Below are 21,284 nucleotides of genomic sequence, written 5' to 3' on the forward strand. Positions count from 1 at the left end.
CGATCTTAGACTTTACATCCTCCAGAACTATGAGAAATCAATTTCTGTTGTTTACAATCCACCCATTTTTGGTATTTTATTACAGCAGCCCAACTAGACTAGGGCATTATCCAAATCTTACTCCTCTCTTACAGGTCAGTTTAAATCCCCACTTGCTCATGAATTTCCTTTTCCATTCTGATCCTACTTACTAGTCAATTTACTAAATAATTTTACCTTCATCAGATAATTTTTCAAACTAGACTACACAGTCCTCAGTGTCAAAGACCTTGTTGTCTACTTCTTGGTGATGAGATATGCAGGCAGTCAGAAAACATTTTTGTTAGTGGATAGCTTTAAGTTCATGGACTAAGAGTGTCATATAACAAGACATTAGGAACTATATTTTGCATGACATTTCCAATTACATTTATAGTTTGGGAAATTCCAAGCATGATGTCACTGGCCAAATAAAACTCATTGTAACAGGATAAAATTCAGTGAAATACCAAAAAGAAGGGCGTAATTGATCATTTTAAGACAGGTAAATTGTTTCATGTCAAATGTATGATTATAAGTAGCCAGCATTTATAGTATACCTTCTTTCAAAAACAGTTCAACATAAAAAGAACAGACTGATTTTCATAACTGACAAATATGTGTAATTATGGAACCAAATATAAACGTTTCTAATAAGTAAATCATCTTTCTGACAATTGACTCATAATACATTGGAACTGAACTTCAAGGAAAGCTGTAGTGAGAAACAAGCCAGGTAGACATCATGCTTCATTCTAGAGAGTGAACAGACATCTTAGGTTTGGGACTTTTCAAATACTTTTCCAGCATTTGAATCGAAAGTTTTAACATCTCTTCCCTAAAATGCTTGCATTCAACTTATTAGGAACAGTAAGATTCAACCTTCCTTATAGGCCAATTGAGAGTATTTTCAGGGTTAATAAAATAGGTATAGTATGTCTAGGACTTATAGAGGAAAAGGTTGTGTTCAAAGATATCCAGTCCTAATTCATTTGATTTGCTGAAAGTGGAGCAAAAAATTTAATTTGAACCCAGGCATACATTAATAATTGAGCATAAAACTTCATTTTTATGAGGGTTGATATAATTTTTAAAATTCAGTAGATATTTGTTAAGCACCAAGTATATTCTTAGCCTTGTGCATTATACCTAGGAGCTAGAGAAGCAGTACTGTTAAACCTTGATAATTCAAAATCCCTAGGAAATGTAGTTTTCTGAATAGCCTAGTTTTCAGGCCAGATGGAGTTCTCCCTTCTTGAAAAATGTAACTATTTTGGATGATAATTTTGATGTCTTTTCTTTATTTATTGAGATTTATCAATTAAATATCATGTACTTTACTTGATGCTTGTTTTGAAAATTAATTCTTCTATTTCCTTTTTTTAAAAAATCCTATTGATGTGTATCATCAGTTTAATATCTCCTTGGAGGAACAGGGAGGGCAAGATAATTTAGAATATTCACTTTATTTTACAAATTTAAAATAGTAGATATTTATCCATACAATTATACTTTCTCTATATCACAATCAAAGTTTGATCCTGGGTGCTTTTCACAATAATAGTGGAGAGATCCTTTAAGCTCACCTTTGGCCACCAGCAGTGATGTGGGCACCTGGTGACGTGGGACATCATGGTGATATGGTGCTTTCCATTTCTGGCATTCCTAATCTTGCTGACCATTCCACCTGTTGTATTTTCAGTATAATTCCAAGGCATAGCAAAGAATACGGATGTTTCTTCTGCATTTACTAAGGATCAAACTAGATGTTTTGATTTTCCCTTACTTGAATTACATATTAATGATTCAAAGAAAAATAAAGACTTTAAAGTAGCCAGCAGCTTTTGACCTGAGTAAAAAGATCTTTGTAGACAAATATCAGGTCAATCTCTCCTAGTGTGAAAATCTTATGATCTCTTCCCAGAGGTGTGGCAGTTTCTTTTGCCTTCAGCTATCTTGCCAGGCTTGTGACAGGCAATGTTCGATGTTCACAATAACTTCTCATTCTAAGCCTCCATCCCAGAGTGAGCTTTCAAGTCCTTTTAAGCATCAATTTAAAGTTGTCAACCCTTGATGGCTCCATTAGTACAGGCAACTCAACTGAAGGAGTGATTGAATGACTGATACCCTTAACACACAGGCAACTTCCCACGTGCACAGGCAGTGACGACCTATCAGTGCTTGTTGGCCTGGTGGCTTGCAAGCATTTTGCAACATTAATTTTAAGATGTGTTTCAATTTCAGGATGTAATAAAGACGGAGCTGTAGACTTACTCACCATTTAAATTCTTGGGTCTGGTTTTTATACTTACTGGCAACTGCTTCTTCTTAAAGCTGTCAGGGCATTTGCCTAGAATGGGTTCCTATTTTTTCAGAGCCTAAAATCACAATCTGGTGGCTTTTACTGGGACTGTCTAGAGTCCCCCTCCCCTTACTCCCTGGTTCTCAGTCCCAGTCTAGTTTGGTGAGGTTGCTGGGTAGCTGGGTTTCAGCAGTTCTCAATCCAGGGAGATCCTTGCTCTTATCAAAAGTAAATCCCTTCACTGCACATCAGATCTCATCTCCCTCATCAGGAACGCGCTCCAGCAGTTCACTGCCCATTCTGAATCACCAGTTTTGGTTCTCTATTTCATCCTTTCCAACAACATTCAAACATAGTGTTATTTCTCCATCTTAAATAAAATTTAAATTTCTTCTCTTGAACCCCCCATTTCCTCCTCCAGCAACTGCCTCATTTGTTTGCTCTGCTTTGCAACGTAACTTCTTGAGAAAGTTGTCCATATTCACTGTTTCTAATATCTCTTTTCCCTTTCTTTAGAAAAAATATTTTTACTCTGGAAATAACCTTGAAGGTACAGAAGAGTTTCAAATACAAGGCAAAGAATTTTGTTTTTCCCTGAATCATTTGAGAAAAGTTGTCAACAGGTGCCCTATCACCTCTGGATACTTTAATATTTCCTACAAGTAAAAACATTCTTCTATATAATCATAATGTAATCATCATGCATAATTAACATTGATACATCACTACCTTCTACTCCTCAGACCCCATTTAAGTATTGCAAATCATCCCAATAATGTCCCTTTGAGCAAAAGAACCCAGTTCAGAATCATGAGTTGCATTTAGCTGTCCTGTCAGGCACAGTTCCGTAGACTTCCTTGACTCTTAAGACCTTGACATTTTTTAAGATTATAGGCCATTACTTTATAGAATGTCACTCAATTTAGGTTTGTCTGCATTTCTTTATGATTTAATTAAAGTAACAAAACATTAATAGCAGAGAACTGATGGGGTGTCCATCTCACTGCATTCTATCAGTGGCACATGATTTCAAATTGTCAATGGTGATATTAACCTTAATTATTTGATTAAGGTGGTGTCTCCATGTAAAGGTATTCTTTTTTCCTTTGTAGTTAATAAATATTTGTAGTTTGAGGGAAGGATCTTGAGGCTATATAACTATCCCATTCCTCATCAAACATTCTATTTTTTAAAATTTATTATGCACTTGTGGTTTCCTCTTTTATTGAATGATTTATAATCTGATACTGTCATCATTAATTTTTTTATGTTTAAATTGGCACAGACTAAATCATTGGCTACTGTGTCCTTCGAAATGTCTCCCTCATTCTTTGAGTACTTCCTTAGTTTTCGGCACAAAAAGATTCTCTAGGGTCCTCTTGTTATTTCCCTGGCCCAGCCCTGGAATCATTCTTTTCTCCAAGAGCACTAGTTCCCTTGAGAATGGTATTTAGAAATCAAGATCTCGATGCTAAGTGTACTCATTGCTGAAGAGTTGCTGCTCCTGGGTCCTCTCAGTGGACAGAGCTAGAGAATTCACACACGCATGCACACAAGGGCATGTGTGCGCACACACACACACTTTTACATCTATATTTCTTTATCTGTAAATATGTGTATATGTAACCATGAGTTCACATCAACACCACTGGGTCCTATCCTACACCACAGGGTTCATTCCAGCTTTCTACTTTCCATATTTGTAACTCCCCTCACTGTTGGTGAGAAACCTGACTCCCCTTATCCTTATTTGATCAACTCCCATGTATGGAACCAAGCTCCCACTCCATAACCTCTCTCCCTGATGCAGATGCCTTCACATCCCACTTGGGCTCCCATACGCCTCACCAGGCTGCCCCCTTCATAGATGCTCTCCTCACATTGCTCCAGCTCTGACATCCCACCACGGGCCCCTGACCTACTGTGGAAACTATAATACCTTGCTTGGTCCTACCCTAAGCCTTTAAGATTGAATTGTTCATAAAGAAGAAGGAGGAGGAGGCCCCATTTGCTCTACACCCATTTCACTCCACCATTCCACTGAAGCTTCTCTCATCAAGGTCACCAATGACCTCAAATTGCTAAATCTAGTAGTCCGTTCTCAGTTTTCATCTTACTTGACCTATTGACATGGTTGATGATTCCTTATGCATTGAAGCACTTTCTTCATTTGACTCTCAGTACTCCCCACTGTCACAAGCTACTCCTTTTAAATTTCCTTTGCTGTTCCTCTTAGGCTCCCCAACTTCTTACATTGAAGTTGTTCCAGGGTTCAATCCTTGTTCCTCTGTTTTCTATCTAAATGTACTCCTTTGGTGATCTTGCTCATTCCCAAGGCTTTATGTACCATCTGTATGGCCTCAAGTCCCAAATTTATGTCTCTAGTCTAAATCTTGCTTCTAACTCCAGCATTGTATATCTCATTAACAGATATTTCAATTTCAACCTTTCTAAAACTGAATTCCCAGTCTTCCTCCCCAAATCTTCTCTCCCTGCAGCTGAAATGATGGTAACTCCATCCTTCCATTAGATCAGTCCAAAAACGTAGAGTTATCCTTAGTTCTTATTTTTTTATTCACACACTATCTCTAATCCATCATAAAATCCTGTGATTCTAGTTTCAAATGCTGTTTATCCAGAATTATACTTCTCATCACCACCTCTGCTGCTATTTCTCTGTTCTGAACCACTGTCACCTCTCACTTAGATTACAGCAATAGTCTCCAGGAATCCCCGCTTCTACCCTTACTCCCATAGAGTCCTATTCTCAACATAGCATCCAGAATGCTTCTTTAAAATACATCAATGGCTCCCCATTTCTCTTACCATAAACTTTATAAGTTTTTACTCAAAGATTGATTACCTTCTCAATTAAGCCTAACTATTGCAACCTGTCTTCCATGCCCCCCCACCCATATATACACTCTTAATCCCTTTTACCCTGCTCTACTTTTCATTTTCTTATAAAACTTACTACTATCTAACATCCTCTATAGCTATTTATTATGTTTCATTTTCTTGTCTCCATCCTTCTACTCAAATACTATATAAGCAATTTGATTACGCTGTGCATTGGTGTAGTTTGATTCATATTTTTTCATTTGGATTTTGTTGAGTTACTTAAACCTGTGGGTTTGTAGTTTTTATCAAATTTGGAAATTTTTAGTTATTATGTCTTCAAATATTTTTTCTTTCCTCTCCTCCACACACCATCTTTCTCCTCTCCTCAGAGACTCCAATTATATGTGTATTAGGCCACTTGAAGTTGTCTCCTAGCTCAGTGTGTTCTGGGGTTTTTTTGCGGGGGGTTGTTTTTTGTATTTGGGTTTCTTTTTTTATTGTTTTCAGTCTGTTTTCTCTCTGTGCTTCACTTTGGAGAGTTCCCATTATTGTCTTCAAGTTCACTAATCTTTTCTTCTGCAATGTCTAATCAGGTGCTAATTCCATTCAGTGTGTTTTTTATCTCTAGAAATTTGATTTGGGTCTTTTTAATATCTTCCATGTCTCTTTTAATCCTGTTTTGCTTTCCTCTATTTTCTTGATTATATAGAAAATATTTACAATAGCTGTTTTAACAGCATCCTTATCTATTAATTTTATATCTATGTCAGTTCTGGGTCTTTTTCTCATCATTATGAGATTAATCAATTTGGATTAATTTTTCTCCTCATTATGGGATAGATTTATTCCCCCTACTTACCTGTATGTCTGGATTTTTTTTTTTATTGGATTCCAGACATTGTGAATTTTATTTTGTGGCATACTGAAATTTCTTGTTTCTTTAAATATTTGGGGGTTTTGTTCTGTGGTCCAATTAAGTTACTTGGAAACATTTTGATCTATTCAAGGCTTACTTTTAAACTTTGATAGGTGGGTCCACAACAGCCTTTAACCAAGGCCTACTTGGCACCACTACTGAACACACCCTTTTTAAGACTCTACTTAATCCCCTATGTGTTATGAGATCTATGTACTCTAGCCAGTAGAAACACAAACTATTCCAGTCCTGTGTGATCACCAGGGATTGTTTCACTTGATCCTTTCTGAAATTCTTTGCACAGCCTCAAGCAGTTTTCTCCCACATATGTGCTGATCAGTAATTAGCTAAAGACTCAAAAGGAATCCTCTGGAGGCCTCCAGATAGCTCTCTCACTCTCTCTCACTCACTCTCTCTCTCTCTCTTTGTTTGTGTATGTGTGTAGCTCTTTCTACTCTGTCACTCTCTCCTCAACTCAAGGAGGTTCATGAAATCTGTTTGGGTAGCCCCTCCCTGTGCTGTGGCCTAGAAACCATTTTCAAGCAGTACTGTTGAAACATTCTTGGGGCTTTTCTTGCCTCCCTTCTCTCAGGGATCACTGTCCTCTGCTGCCTGTTCTCTACTGTTTAAAAAACATTTGTTCACATATTTTTTTTTCAGTTTTTAAGTTAAAGCAGGAGGGTTTAATTGGTTGCTGTTCCTCCATCATCATCAGAATTGGAAGTCTAGAATACTGCATAAGTTCCACAAGGACAGGAAGCTTTGTTTATTTTGTTCCCTGATTATGCCAATCCCCCAGAACTGTGACTGGCAATTAGGTACTCAGTAAATATTAGATGAATGGAGTATTTGTTAAGATTGTATTTGAGAACTTCTTTTGCAATTATCTGAGTGTTTCCTATGTGCTGGCACTGATGACACAGTCGTGAATAAAATAGATATGATCGCTGCCTTCATAGAGCAGAATGCCAAAAGGGAAACATCAAACATCAAATAAACAAACAATGGTTGTAATTATAAATTGTAATAAATGTTTTTCTGTGAAGGAAAAGAATGGGGTGTTCTGAAAGAGCCTAATGAGGAAAGTCATTATTGGATGAGGTAGTCAGTAAAGACTCTGCAAAGAATGGTATTTCACCCCTGAAGGAAGAGAAGGAGCCACCCTGGTGAGGAGATGGGGAGAAGACCGTTCCAGGGAATTGTATATGTGAAGCTCTGAGGCAGAAAAGAACTTGGAGCTTTCACGAACTTAGAGAGAGGAGACCTGTGTGGGAGGAAAAAAATGCTACAACATGAAATTGGAGAGATGGCAGGCCCAAAGTAAGCAGGACCCACAGGCTGTTTTTATGATGTCTTGGCTTTCCACAAAGTACAATGGGAAGCTCTTGAAAGTTTTAAATAGGGGAGTTATATGAGCCAATTTATATTTTAAAAATATCCTTCTAGCTGTAGTATGGAGAGTACTACTCTTGGCACAATTGTAAAAGTAGAGAAGTTATTTACAACTGAGATTCTTAAAATCTTTTTTGCCCCTAGACCTGTTTGGCTGTCTGCCAAAGCATATGGTCTCCTTCTCAGAATAATGTTTTTAAATTACAAAGAAAACTAATTATATTAAAATATAGTTTATCAGAAAACATTTGTGGTACAGCTAAATATATATACTTCTTTATTAACTGATTATATAGGATGTAATAGTGGGTCTATACTTATAAAGCAAAAGAACATAAATAAATGTTGAGATATCTGCAGTAACTGTAATGTGATGGAAAATACCTGATTTTTACTGGTGACTAAGTCACAGAAACTGTTAATGCTAATTGTGTTGCCTACATCTATAATGGAAAGAAATGTTAGATTTCCATTTCAGATTAGTGAAAATAAAGATGTAATTTTCTTTTAATCATTGAACTTAACAGACCACACCCTGCATTCTATTCATGGATCCTGTCTTAGTCCATTTGAGCTACTATAACAGAATGCCATACACTAGGTGGCTTATGAACAACAGATATTTATTTCTCACAGTTCTGAGACTAGAAGTCCAAGATCAAGGTGTCAGTAGATGTGGTGTCTAGTAAGGGCCTGCTTTCTGATTTGTAGAAGGCTACCTTCTCTCTGTGACCTCACATGGTTAAAGGGGCAAGGGAGCTCTCCGGGGTCTCTTTTATAAGAGCACTAATTCCATTCGTGAGGGCTCTACTCTCATGACCTAGTCACCCCACAAAGGCCCCAACTCCAAACACCATCACACTGGGGATTAGATTTCAACATATGAATTGGGGGTGGGGGGGGAAACACAAACATTCAGTCTATAAAAGATCCCTTGGAATTTTTTATTTAAGAGGTTATTTCAGTAATTGTGGGAAAAGAAGATGGAGGCTTGGACCAGGGTAGTTGCAAGAGAGGTGACAATAAGGGGACAAATTTGAGATATTTTTCTGGGAGCATCCCTATACAGTCTGCATGTACTCAATGGCTTTGGTAGGAGAGCTGGATTTGACGTGAACACAAGTCATGTCTTTCCTCAGGGTGTTCTGGCAGCTGTCACCTTGGTAGGAGGTGGGGCTGGAGGTGGAGAGGCTAGGGCCAGAGCCAGGTGTGAGCCAGGGCTTCCTGTCTGCTCAGTGGCTGTTACTGCCCTAATGGGGGTGCAGACAGATCCCAAGTTGCTGGAGTAGAAGCTCTGAGGGTCAGGTTTGAGCTGGCTCTGTTCCCTTTAAGTATGAACTCTCCCCTCTCCCAGCACCAGAACCCTTGGGAGCAGTGCTGGAGCAAGAGGAGCCCACTTGGGCTCTCAGCATCTGACAGGGTACAAGCTGCAGTGGTCCAGCCACAGAGCTCCAGGCTGCTTCTGATGCACTGCCTGTGTGAGTGCCAGTAATAGCTGCCCCCACCCTGCTCACACAGTGCTTCAGGTCTGAGCCACTTCTGTGTCTCTTAGCTGAGTTCTTTCTGTCATGGCAGCCCTCACTCCAGTGTGGAGCTACAACATGAAGTAAGCAGGGCTGGAGCGTTCACTCCTCAAGCTGGAGAGCACCGGGCAGTCATGGGAAACCAGTCAGCCACCCAGGCAGTTTCAGTCAGCCCTCTCCACTCTGCCTCAGGAGAAATCAAGCACGTATGTGCATTCCTCACAAGTAGACAGAGTCCGGCCTTCCCACAGCCCTTGTGTTAGTCCCCCCAGCCCTCCAATCAGCCAAGGGGGCTTGTCTTCCCTGTGCCAGACCCCAGGACTGGAGCCTACAATATGTAGCTCGAACCATTCACTCCCCAGGGAGGATCTCTACCCCTATAATCTCCCTTTTCTTCTGAGTTCCCTTCCTGGGCCACAGGTCCTGACCTGATTGCTTCTCTTCCCTTCCTACCCAATTCCGTGTAGATCTTTCTTTCAGCCGTGGTTGTACAGGAGTTTTCTGCCAGTTTCCAGTTAGTTTTCAGTGAGAATTGTTCCACATTTAGATTTTTTTTGTTGTATTTGTGGGGGGAGGTAAGTTCCAGGTCTTCCTACTCTGCCATCTTGATCACCTCCCAAATTTGAGATATTTTTGTAGGAAGAATCAACAGGATGGAAAAGGGAGAGATTACCTAAAGTTACTGGTGAAATCTTCATGGAAGAACTAGGCCTAGGAATGTGAAACATAAAAGAATCTATATGCACAATGTTAGCAGGGATAGTTAGAAAGCAAGAAGATTTGCCAGGCAGACTATTGCTGTGACTCACTGAAAAGTAAGGAACAAGGATGAAGCTATGGGTTCGAAAGACAGAGCATTCATAAAGATCAAGTCAAGAACACTGAGACTCATGACTCAGGTACTCACGAGCTGTGAGAACTAGGGCAAATGTTTACCTAATGAAACCTCCACTTCACATATTAAAAATGAGGATAATAATAATAGCTTGTGACCCATAATGTTGTTGTAAGGATTAAATAAAATACTGTGTGTAAAGTGGTTAGCACAGTTCTGACATGTAGCAAGGGCATATAAATATTAGCAATTGTTCTAATTACTGCTAGGATTCTGACATTGTATTGGACCATCACCCACAGGAGATTGCAATCTAGTTGAGGAAACATGATAAAACACATGGTATATTTTTAGAAGGAAATTGTTCAGAGTCAAGTGTTCAAATACAAGATATGAGCAACTCTAAGCTATTAAATTTTGCCCAGTATAGTACTTTCTGTACCATAAAAAGATTTTGACAATTCCTGCCACATATTTGTATGTGAGCATTGCAGATGAGTAGGGATACTGTTGGATCTCTTGTTAACAAGTAAGTTTTACATATTACTATTGTCCAGTCTCTGCTGCTTGCAGCTAAGCTCCCATTTGGCATAATAATGACTACAGCTCAAACAATTTAAAAAACAAAACAAAACCAAAAATGATAATTGAGATTCTGAAAGTCTGTTCTTTGCTTTCATTTAAAGGAGCTAAGACAAGAACAGGCTGTTTCCTTTCGTTCTGTCATAATAGCATTTCATAAAGATGCACAAAGAATTTCAATCAACCTTTGGAACTACCCCTGCATTTGAGTAGTTTGTATGTAGATGGCTGTGGCTTAATGGCAGAACATTAACGTTCAAGTTCTTCTTCTGCTGTGTACTTTGCTATATGACATTGAACCACTCATGCAATGTACTGAGCCTAAATTTATCATCTATAAAAGGAGGAAAATAGTTCCTACCTCAGGATTATTTTGTAGATCAATAAAGAAAACTTAATGTCTGGAACAAAATAGAAACACAATAAAAATATTTTTATAAGCAATGTAATACCTATTAAAGAGTGAGAATTTAAGTCAAAACTTGTAACAAGAGACAAAGAAAGTCATTATATAATGATAACTAGGTCAATTTATTAAAAGGATACAATAATCATAAATATATACACACCCAAAATCAGAGTACCTATTTAGCAAATATTAACCATTAGTACCATTAAGCAAATATTAACAGACCTAAAGGGAGAAATAGACAATACAATCATAGCTGGGAACTTTAATACCTCACTTTCAACAATGGATAGATCATCCAGACAGAAAATCAATAAGGAAATGTTGAACTTGAACTATACTTTAGACCAAGTTAACCTAACAGACATATACAGAACATCGCATCCAACAGCCACAGAATATACTTGTTCTTAAGTGCACACGGAACATTCTCTAGGATAGGTCAAATGATAGGTCATAAAACAAGTCTTGGCAAATTTAAGAAGCTTGAAATCATACCAAGAATCTTTTCCAATCACAATTGTATGAAACTAGAAATCAGTAACAGGAGTAAAACTGAAAAGTTCACCAATATGCAGAAATTAAACAACACACTTGTGAACAACCAGCAATGGATCAAAGAAGAAATACAAAAAAAAATTTTTTTTTAATCTTGAAACAAACAAAAAGAGGAAACAAAACATACCAAAATGTATGGGATGCAGCAAAAGCAGTTCTAAGAGGGAAGTTTATAGTGATAAACACCTACATTAAGAAAAAACTAAAAATGATTTCAAATAAACAACCTAACTGTATACCTCAAAGAACTAGAAAAAAATAGCTTAAGCACAAAATTACCAGAAGGAAGCAAACACAAAGAGCAGAAATAAATGAAATAGAGACCAGAAAAACAACAGAAAAAATCAGCAAATATAAGGTCTGTGTTTTTTGAAAAGATGGAACAAAATTGACAAACCTTTAGCTAGACTAAGAAAAAAAGAAAAGACTCAAATAAGTAAAACTGGAAATGAAAGAAGAGACATTACAACTGATATCACAGAAATACAAAGGATCCTGAGACTACTTATGAACAATCACATGCAACAAATTGGATAACCTAAAAGACATGGATAAGTTTTTAGAAATACATAACCTACCAAGACTGAATCATGAAGAAATAGAAAATCTGGGGACTTCCCTGGTAGCACAGTGGTTAAGAATCCGCCTGCTAATGCAGGAGACATGGGTTCAAGCCCTGGTCCAGGAAGATCCCACATGCCGCGGAGCAATTAATCCCATGCGCCACAACTGCAGAGCCTGCACTCTAGAGCCCACGAGCCACAACTATTGAAGCCCGCGTGCCTAGAGCCCAAGCTCTGCAACAAAGAGAAGCCACCACAGTGAGAAGTCCGTGCACCACAATGAAGAGTAGCTCCCACTCTCTGCAACTAGAGGAAGCCCACACACAGCAACGAAGACACAACGCAGCCAAAAATAAAAAATAAATAAAATTATTTAAAAAAAAAAAGAAATAGAAAACCTGAACAGACCAATTACTAGTAAGGAAATTGAATCAGTAATCAAAAATTTCCCAATAAAGAAAATCTCAGGACCAGATGGCTTTCCTGGTGAATTCTACCAAACATTAAAAAAATTAATGCCAGTTCTTCTCAAATTCTTCCAAAAAATTGAAGAGTAGGGAACACTTCTAAACTATTTTACAGGCCAGCTTTACCCTGATACCAAAGCCAGATAAGGACATTACAAGAAAAGAAAACTGTAAACCAATATCCCTGATGAATATGAATGCTAAAATTCTCAACAAAATATTAGCAAACCGAATTCAACAGCACATTAAAAGGATCATATACCACAAACGAGTGGGATTTATTCCTGTGATACAAGGATAGTGCAATGTATGCATGTCAATAAATGTGATACATCACATTAATAGAATGAAAGATAAAAATCATATGATCATCTCATTTAGATGCAGAAAGAAAATTTAACAAAATACAACACCCTTTCATGATAAAAACTCTCAACAAATTGGGTATAGAAGGAACGTACCTCAACATAATAAAGTCCATATATATCAAGCCCACAGCTGACATTGTACTCAATGGTAAAAGATTAAAAGCTTTTCCCGTAAGATTAGAAATAAGACAAGGTTACCCACTCTCATGACTCTATTCAACATAGTACTGGAAGTCCTAACCAGAACAGTCAGGGAAGAAAAAATAAAAGATATTTAAATAGAAACAAAAAAAGTAAAATTGTCTCTGTTTGTAGCTGATGATCTTATATAGAGAAAATCCTAAAAATTTCACCAAAAAACAAACAAACAAAAACCTGTTAGAACTAATCAATGAACTCAGTAAAGTAGCCGGATAAAAAATCAACATACAAAAATCAGTTGTGTTTCTGTACACTAACAATGAAGTAACTGAAAAAGAAATAAAGAAAATCCCATTCACAATAGCTTCAAAAATAAAATACTTAGGAATAAATTTACTCAAGGAGTTGAAAGATCTGTACACTAAAAATTATAAGACTCTGATGAAAGAAATTAAGACATAAATAAATGGAAAGATATCCTGTGTTCATGGGTCAGAAGAATTAATATATTTTTTTAATTTTTGAATTTTATTTATTTATTTTATACAGCAGGTTCTTATTAGTCATCAATTTTATACACATCAGTGTATACATGTCAATCCCAATCGCCCAATTCATCACACCCCCACCCCCACCACCCCATGGCTTTCCCCCCTTGGTGTCCATACATTTGTTCTCTACATCTGTAAAATGTCCATACTACCCAAAGCCACCTATAGATTCAATGCAATCTCTATCAAAATTCCAATGGAATTTTTCACAGAAATAAAAAAATAAATCATAAAATTCATATGGAACCACAAAAGACTCCAAATAGCCAAAGCAATTCTGAGAAAGAGGAACAAAGCTGGAGGCATTACACGCCCTGATTTCAAACTATATTACAAAGCTATAGTAATAAAAACAGTACGGCATAAAAAATAGACACATGAAACAATGAAACAGAATCAAGAACCCAGAAATAAACCCCAGCATATACCATCAACTAATATTTGACAAAGGAGCCAGAGTGCTTGATGGGAAAATGATAGTCTCTTCAATAAGTGGTGTTGGGAAAAATGGATAATCACATGCAGCAAAATGAAACTGGACCCCTGCCTTATCCTACTCACAAAAGTTAACTCAAAATGGATCAAAGACTTCAATATAAGATCTAAAACTGTAAAACTCCTAGAAGAAAACATAGAGGGTAAGCTCCTTGACATTGATCTTGGCAGTGATTTCTTGGATATGACACCAAAAGCACATGCAAGAAAAGCAAAAATAAATAAGTGCAACTACATGAAACTAAAAAGCTTCCACACATTAAAAGAAAGAGTCAACAAAATGAAAAAGCAACCTATGGAATGGGAGAAAAATGTCAAACCTTGTATCTGATAAAGAGTTAATGTAAAGAATTCATACAACTTAATAGCAAACAAACAATCTGATTTAAAAATGGGCAGAGGAACTGAATAGACATTATTCCAAAGAAGATATAAATGTCCAACAAGTGTGTGAAACAATGCTCAATACCGCTAATCTGGGAAACGCAAATTAAACCACAATGAGATATCATTTTACACTTGTTAGAATGGTTATTACCAAAAAAGATGAGCAATAACAAGTGTTGGCAAGGATGTGGAGAAAAGGGAACCCTTGTGTACTATTGATGGGAACATAAATTGGTACAGCCACTATGGAAAACAGTACAGAGGTTCCTAAAAAAATTAAAAATAGAACTATCATAGGATCTAGCAATCCTACTTCTGAGATATATATATATTTGATAAGTATATATATCCAATCAAGATCTCAAAGAGGTATCTGCACTTGCATATTCATGGCAGCACTATTCACAATAACCAAGACATGGAAACAACCTAAGTCCATCTGCAGATGAATGAAGAAAGAAGATGTATTATTTACAGTGGAGTATTATTCAGCCATGAGAAAGAAGGATATTCTGCCATTTGGGTGGACTCGGAGGGCATTATGTTAGTGAGACACGTCAGACAGAGAAAGATGAATACCGTCACTTATATGTGGAATCTAAAAAACCTGAACTCAGAGAAACAGAGTAGAATGGTGGTTGTCAGGGGTTGGGGGTGGTGAGGGATATGGGGAGATGTCAGTCAAAGGATACAAACTTCCAGTTATAAGAAGAATAAGTTCTGGGGAGCTGATGTGCAATGTGGTGACTGTAGTTAACAATACTGAATTACATACTTGAAGTTGCTAAGAAAGTAACTCTTAAATGTTCTCACCACAATTAAAGGAAAGGGTAATTATGTGAGGTGTTAGGGGTGTTAACTAACCATACTGTGGTAATCATTTCACAATATAGAAGTGTATCAAATGATTACACTGTATACCTTAAACTCACACAATATTATATGTGAATTATATTTCAGTGGAGCTGGAAAAAAGATAAATAAAAAATGATTTACAATTTAAAAATAGTGAGACTGCCTTTTACACAAATATGCTATACTGGGTTGAAGAGAATCCCCTAAAATTGATGCCCACCTAGAACCTTAGAATGCAATCTTATTTGGAAGTAGGGTGTTTGTAGATGTAATCAAGCTAAGTTGAGGTCATACTGGATTAGGGTGGGCCTAATCTGATGACTGGTGGGTAGGATATTTGGACATAGGCAAAGAGGAGAACGCCATGTGAGGACAGAGACACACAGGAGAGAATACCATGTGAAGGTGGAGGCAGAAAGTGGAATGATGCATCTAAAAGCCAAGGTACACCAAGTGCCAGCGACCACCAGACACTGATTGAGAAGCATGGAACAGATGCTTCTCCATCAGAGCCTCCAGTAGGGACCAACCCTGCGGACACTTTGATCTCAACCTTCTATCCTCTAGCACTGACTGAGGGAATAAATTACTGTTATTTTAAGCCACCTAGATTGGGTTTTGTTTAGCCAGAAAGAGGAAACTAACAAACATATCAGTACCTATACCTCTTTATATCAGTCAGCATAGACTCGGTTTTGTTGCAGTAACAAAAGGTTCTCTCCTCCGATTCTTAGAGGCTACAATAACAAAGATATACTTTTCATTCTTCTTCTCACCCACATGTCATCACAGATAGCTGCCACTCCACACCATGTTAACTTCAAGCAACCTCTACCTGGAATATTGCCTCTATCTGGTCTGAGAAAAACAGAACATAGAGTCCAAACATTCAGAGATTTATGGGATTAGAAGATGAAATTGATTCTCATTTCCAACCTGTAAACTCTAATATTGAAAAGCCTTTAAGTGACAAAGTTCTAATCAACTCAAACCTGGGACAAGGAACAAATCAAGAGTATGGCCGCCATGTTTTACTAAAACCTCTGAATCAATTAAGGTGGTTTACAGTAAATTATTTCAGTTAGACAAAATGGCAGAGGCAAACTATGCATTGGTTCTTGAAGCTTCTGCCCCAAAGTGACTCACATCACTTCTACTCATGTCTCACTGGCCAGAGCAAGTCTGATGCCATTGTATGGGTATGTATAACCCATATATAGGAGGGGCAGTGAATCTTTTCAGAAATACTACAATCTCCCCACTCTTACAGAGGATTATCCTTTCAGTAGTCACTTTGAGAGGCTATTTTAGTAGCACAGTGAAGTGGAAAATGTTTGGAGTGATTTCCAGAGCAAACATATGAGGTCACATAAGAAACTGACTCTTGACTTTATGGTTTTTGACCCCCAGTGGCATTCCCCAGATAGATCATCATCCACCTAGTCCCCAGATGTGGTTACAAATAACTTTTAGTTCACTTCCCCAAATTAAATCCCCTCTCAAGTAGTGGAAATTTGCCACTGTCAAAGCTGATCAAAGGAAGGTACTCCAGAAGACTACCAACAAGGAGCTACAGAAGTGTTGTGAGAAGTGTTATAAAACTACAGCATCACTGAGATCACTGACCAGCCTCCCCGTGGGACTCCCTAAAGGGTGCAATGCTTGATTGAAGTAATATATATAATGTGTAATAAATTATAACATACTAATATATTATCATACATAATATATATAAAATTTAAAAATGCATAACGTATAAGGTTATGTGTGTATGTATAAGTATATAATATCTCTGATGTGTTTGTTAAAAAAGGACATCAACATGGCTTTAGGCATCCCTAGCACAATTTCTGAAGCAGAGAGACACAACTACAGAATGATAAGGATGGCCAGCCTATGTGGAAATCTTCCTATGTTCCAGGCACTAAATGATTTATGTGAATTACCTCACTTAATCCTTGCAGCCAGGGCTGGGACTAGGACGAGGGAAGCAACCTACCTGGGGCACAGAATTTAAGGAGGCACCCACTCTCAGTGCTGGACAAATACAAGGTTGATATTTGCATGACCCTGAACGCCTCCTTCAGTGTTGTACCCTCAGAGCCTCACCTCACCCTAATCCCGGACCTGCTTGTAACAATCCTGTAAGGTCAAGATCATCAGCTCCTTTCTTCGCAGAGGAGAAAACAGAGGCTTATGGGGGATGAGTATCTTGCTTCACTTGAACCCAGGCAGTTTGGACACCCAGGCCTGAGCCTTGACTCGTTGCGCCTGCATCAATGCCTTCGTCGACGCCCCGTCTCAAGTTTTGGTTGTTTTTGTCGTCTTTTCCAGGTGTCCAAGGCAGCTGCAGACTTGATGGCCTACTGTGAAGCGCATGCCAAGGAAGATCCCCTCCTGACGCCTGTTCCGGCTTCAGAGAACCCATTTAGGGAGAAGAAGTTTTTCTGTGCTATCCTTTAAGTCTTCAAGAGGAACCTGAGGAGCCTCGGGGCTCCAGGGACACTGATGTAGAGTTTTTAGCAAAGTGGGCGCCTTTCTAGTCCACAGCATTTAAAGAGAGGGAGGAGAACCATCCTGGAGACTCCAGGCTATGCATGTTTAAAGAACTGGTCCCCTTTATGAGAATGAGAGCTGATCCACACCCCGAGTTAAGAGATCTGATGTCTGCAGGATTGCCTGGAGGAGGGGAGTATGTAAAGATAAAATCGGTGTCATTTCTTTCCTGCTATCCCTCCCAAACCTTATGTTTCTGCTTCATATTTAAAAAATAAAACAGACAGCTGTACTGAGCTCAGATATGTATGACCTTCTTGGAATGAATATTGCCTTTAGAATACCCTTTGACGAGCTGAGTCGTCCAGTGTAGGCGCGGTTCGGTTTAATGGAGTTGATGTTTCGTCTTTGTGCCTTTCTTTTTCTTTTTCCCTTCTCCCTTCTCCCCTACCCCTCCTTCCACCCGTCCCCATTAGAGTAGTAAAGAGATTTGGGCTGGATTTGTCTGTAAGACTGAGCTCAAAGGATGAACACCCAAAGGGTTTAAGGAGATGTTCCCCGTGGTTTATCCTCATGGTAATAACAACAACAACAAAAAATGCCGGTTGTCTGTATTCTTTTATCACTGTCCCTAACATTTGTACATGATAGCTTTGATTCTGCAAGTAAAAGTAAATCATGTGTTGTGACTGGTGCTTTCATATATTTGTGACAATTTTTGAGTAATACTGCATGAAAGTGTCCCCATGTTACATCCATTCAGTTTTACTGTAAAGTTTAGAAAAAGAACGAAAGAGAAAGGAAGCTGGGGAGGAAAAACTCAGTATCTTGAAAAGTGAGATTACTTCAGAGCCTTAGCCATGCCTAAAATACCTCCTTAGTTAACAGTGGCGTCAACACCTCTTCAACATATTTTCCAGAATCCAAAGCATTTTGGTTTGATCCAGGACCCAGGGCAGCACAGGGAGCGCCAAGCGACAGAGGCAAGGATTCACCCTGAGTTGGGAATTGCTTTTATCGAAGAGTCAGAGCAAATTCCCTTTTTTCCCTGAATCACAGAAATTGTAGATTGAAAGAAGCCTTTCTGTGCTGTTCTTAACAAGAAAAAACGTGGCCCTTGTTTGTTTAAGTATCAGGAGAAATAAACCCACGACTCCAGACCAGACCCACTCTCAGAATCCAGCTGCTCACGGGCTAGGGAGAAGGGGGCAGCTGCTGCCCCCCAGCAGCTCCACCAGAAAGGGTTCTGGCTCTTTTTGCCCCTGAAATGACCTTTGTTTTTTACCCACCAAAATTTTCAATAGAATCCTTTCTTTGTTTTTGTTCTCTGCTTTGTTTGTTAGAGTCTTATTTACAAACTTCCTTGCAGCTTGAGCTCTCTCTTCCCAAGAAATGGTATTGAAAGTGATTTCTCTTTGTGGCTCCAGCCTCCACCAGTAATGGGAGGTCTGGAAGTCTGTCTCACTTTTTTTCTCTGTCATTCCCAGGCAGGTGTGGGCTCTCTTACAATTCCTTGTTTGCTTTGAAATCCCGAAAGACCATTTCTGAATTAATTTTATTCTCTTTCCATTCTCTTCCTCCCACTAAAAAAAAAAAGATAGAAAGGAAGGAAAAAAAGAAGATAAAAAGATGTAATATGCCAAGGACAGATCTTGAAACAGACTTGATAAACGTTCTCCTTAGCTCCTTGTGTGGGCATGATGGTAAAAGAATAAATACATCCAATTAAAACTCATGCCTGGGGAGGGGGAAGAGAATATTAAGACATTGTTAAACGTATGCATGCACTCCTATAACCAGATATTTCTGTTCAAACCTTGGGATTTTGCTACAGTCAGTGGGACACTGAAGAAGATTTAGAGGAGAAAATCCCTGGCAGAGTATTTATTAAACTACAGTATTGTACCATTGGCTTAGTAATACTGTGGAATCAGCTAAAACCCAACCACATTTTTAAAATGTGCGGAAATACAAATTGAATGTGTGGTCACACAAAAACAACTGTGAATAAAGCACTCTTTGGTGGTGATTAAGGCGTCATTATAAAACCCTGATGCTTTTCATAATCCACACCATTTACTTTTCTCAGAAGGACTCTGTATTTTCATGTAAAGCTAGGTCTTTGGAGAAATTAAAATGGAATTAAAACTTCTAGGAATACAGCTCTGGTAATTAAAAGTTAAGGAAGTTCCAAACTGCATGTGCCCTTGTTTATCAAAGGAGAAAGAAGGCTGAAAATACACAGCCCATCTGAAATTAAATTTAAGAAAAATGTTTGGCTTTTTCATAACTTCATGTGCTACAGAAGGGAATTATAATCCCAGAGTTTTTCTATGAGTTTTGATTTATTGGTATTTTTACTTGTTAAGGGGGAAATTATCTTTTGATTACTTATACCTCTAAAGAGTTTTAATTCTTTTAGAAATTTAACAATCATTTTCACCAGCATAATTTTATCTTAAGGGGTAACTAATAGGAAAGCTTAGCTTAATTATTCAAGGCCCTAATTTACATATATAATATATTGGGTAGTAATGAAAATCTGCCATGGAATTCTTTAAACAGTAATAATAACGCTCATATTTAGAATGCAAACTCTATTAAGAAAAAAACCAATCTTGCCTCATCCTCAATATTAAATCTGTTTTCTTTTTTTTTTCTTTCCATTTTAAACCAAGTGCTATTTAAGTCAGAGCATGTGAATAAGTACTTTGAACTGAGGCTAATTTTGCTAATAATATTTGAAAGAGATTGCTCACCAAGGAAAAGTTTTAAACCATTTCTCCATGTACTCATATTTACAAAAGGAATTTTGAGAAGCATGCTGTCTTAAGGGATTTTTGTACTTTTTTTTTTTTTTAATATTTGCTTCTAGCTGCTCCTGGCAATAGTGAATTGTTGCGTATACATTAATGTTTTCCCTGCCCTCGAATTGTTCACATTTTTCCTATATAAGATCTATGGAGTGTATCTTTCAAAGAGAGGGAAATACAGAAATGTTAAAGCAGAAAAACCTGAATGTGATGTGTACATTTTCATCCCCCATGGACAATGTATTTGTTTTAATAAATGGAATTTTCAGATTCATTTCATATGCAGTCGATTTTATTGTGAAAGCCCATGGACCACCTCGCCCATCGATTCTATGGTTAATTTGAGAAGGAGGATGACACATAACAAGATGGATGAGGAAATAGGAATTCATGAATTTTCTTTAGGGGTTTGTTAATAGAGGCACCTAAGGAGGGAAAAACTCACATGAGGCTCTTTAAAAGCCTTTCTCCCTGGGTACAGTGCCTAGGGACAGAGAAAGGTGATGGGGAAGAGTCCAGGCTCTGGCAGGCTGGACCGTGAAGATACAGGAGATGCATTTACACTTGAACATGTTATGGGTATACCACATGGGGATTTCTCCTTTGCAAAAAAAAAAAAAAATTGAACAGAAAACATGCTGTTCTCCATAAGCTGCTCGTGATTTAAAAGGAGTACTAGAGAAGATAAAGGTTTAGAACTCTAGATTCACAGCTTCTTGGAGATTTCTCAGTCAAGATACCCTTCTGTATGTCCTTCAAATTATGCCAGTGA

At 38.0% G+C, this 21,284-nt stretch overlaps 1 protein-coding gene across 2 annotated transcripts in view; it reads left to right on the forward strand.

Annotated features, from left to right (window-relative positions):
- GNG2 (G protein subunit gamma 2) overlaps positions 1-20,791 on the forward strand; it is a 128,884-nt gene extending 108,093 nt beyond the window's left edge. For both annotated transcript variants that reach the window (XM_036844955.1, XM_036844956.1), the window contains one exon: positions 17,538-20,791. In XM_036844955.1, the coding sequence (XP_036700850.1) occupies positions 17,538-17,666 (129 nt within the window). In that variant the 3' untranslated portion in view covers positions 17,667-20,791. The remainder of the gene's footprint in view (positions 1-17,537) is intronic.
- Positions 20,792-21,284: the final 493 nt, after the last annotated feature.

This window comes from Balaenoptera musculus, chromosome 2 (assembly GCF_009873245.2).
Source record: "Balaenoptera musculus isolate JJ_BM4_2016_0621 chromosome 2, mBalMus1.pri.v3, whole genome shotgun sequence".
Classification (NCBI taxonomy): domain Eukaryota; kingdom Metazoa; phylum Chordata; class Mammalia; order Artiodactyla; family Balaenopteridae; genus Balaenoptera; species Balaenoptera musculus.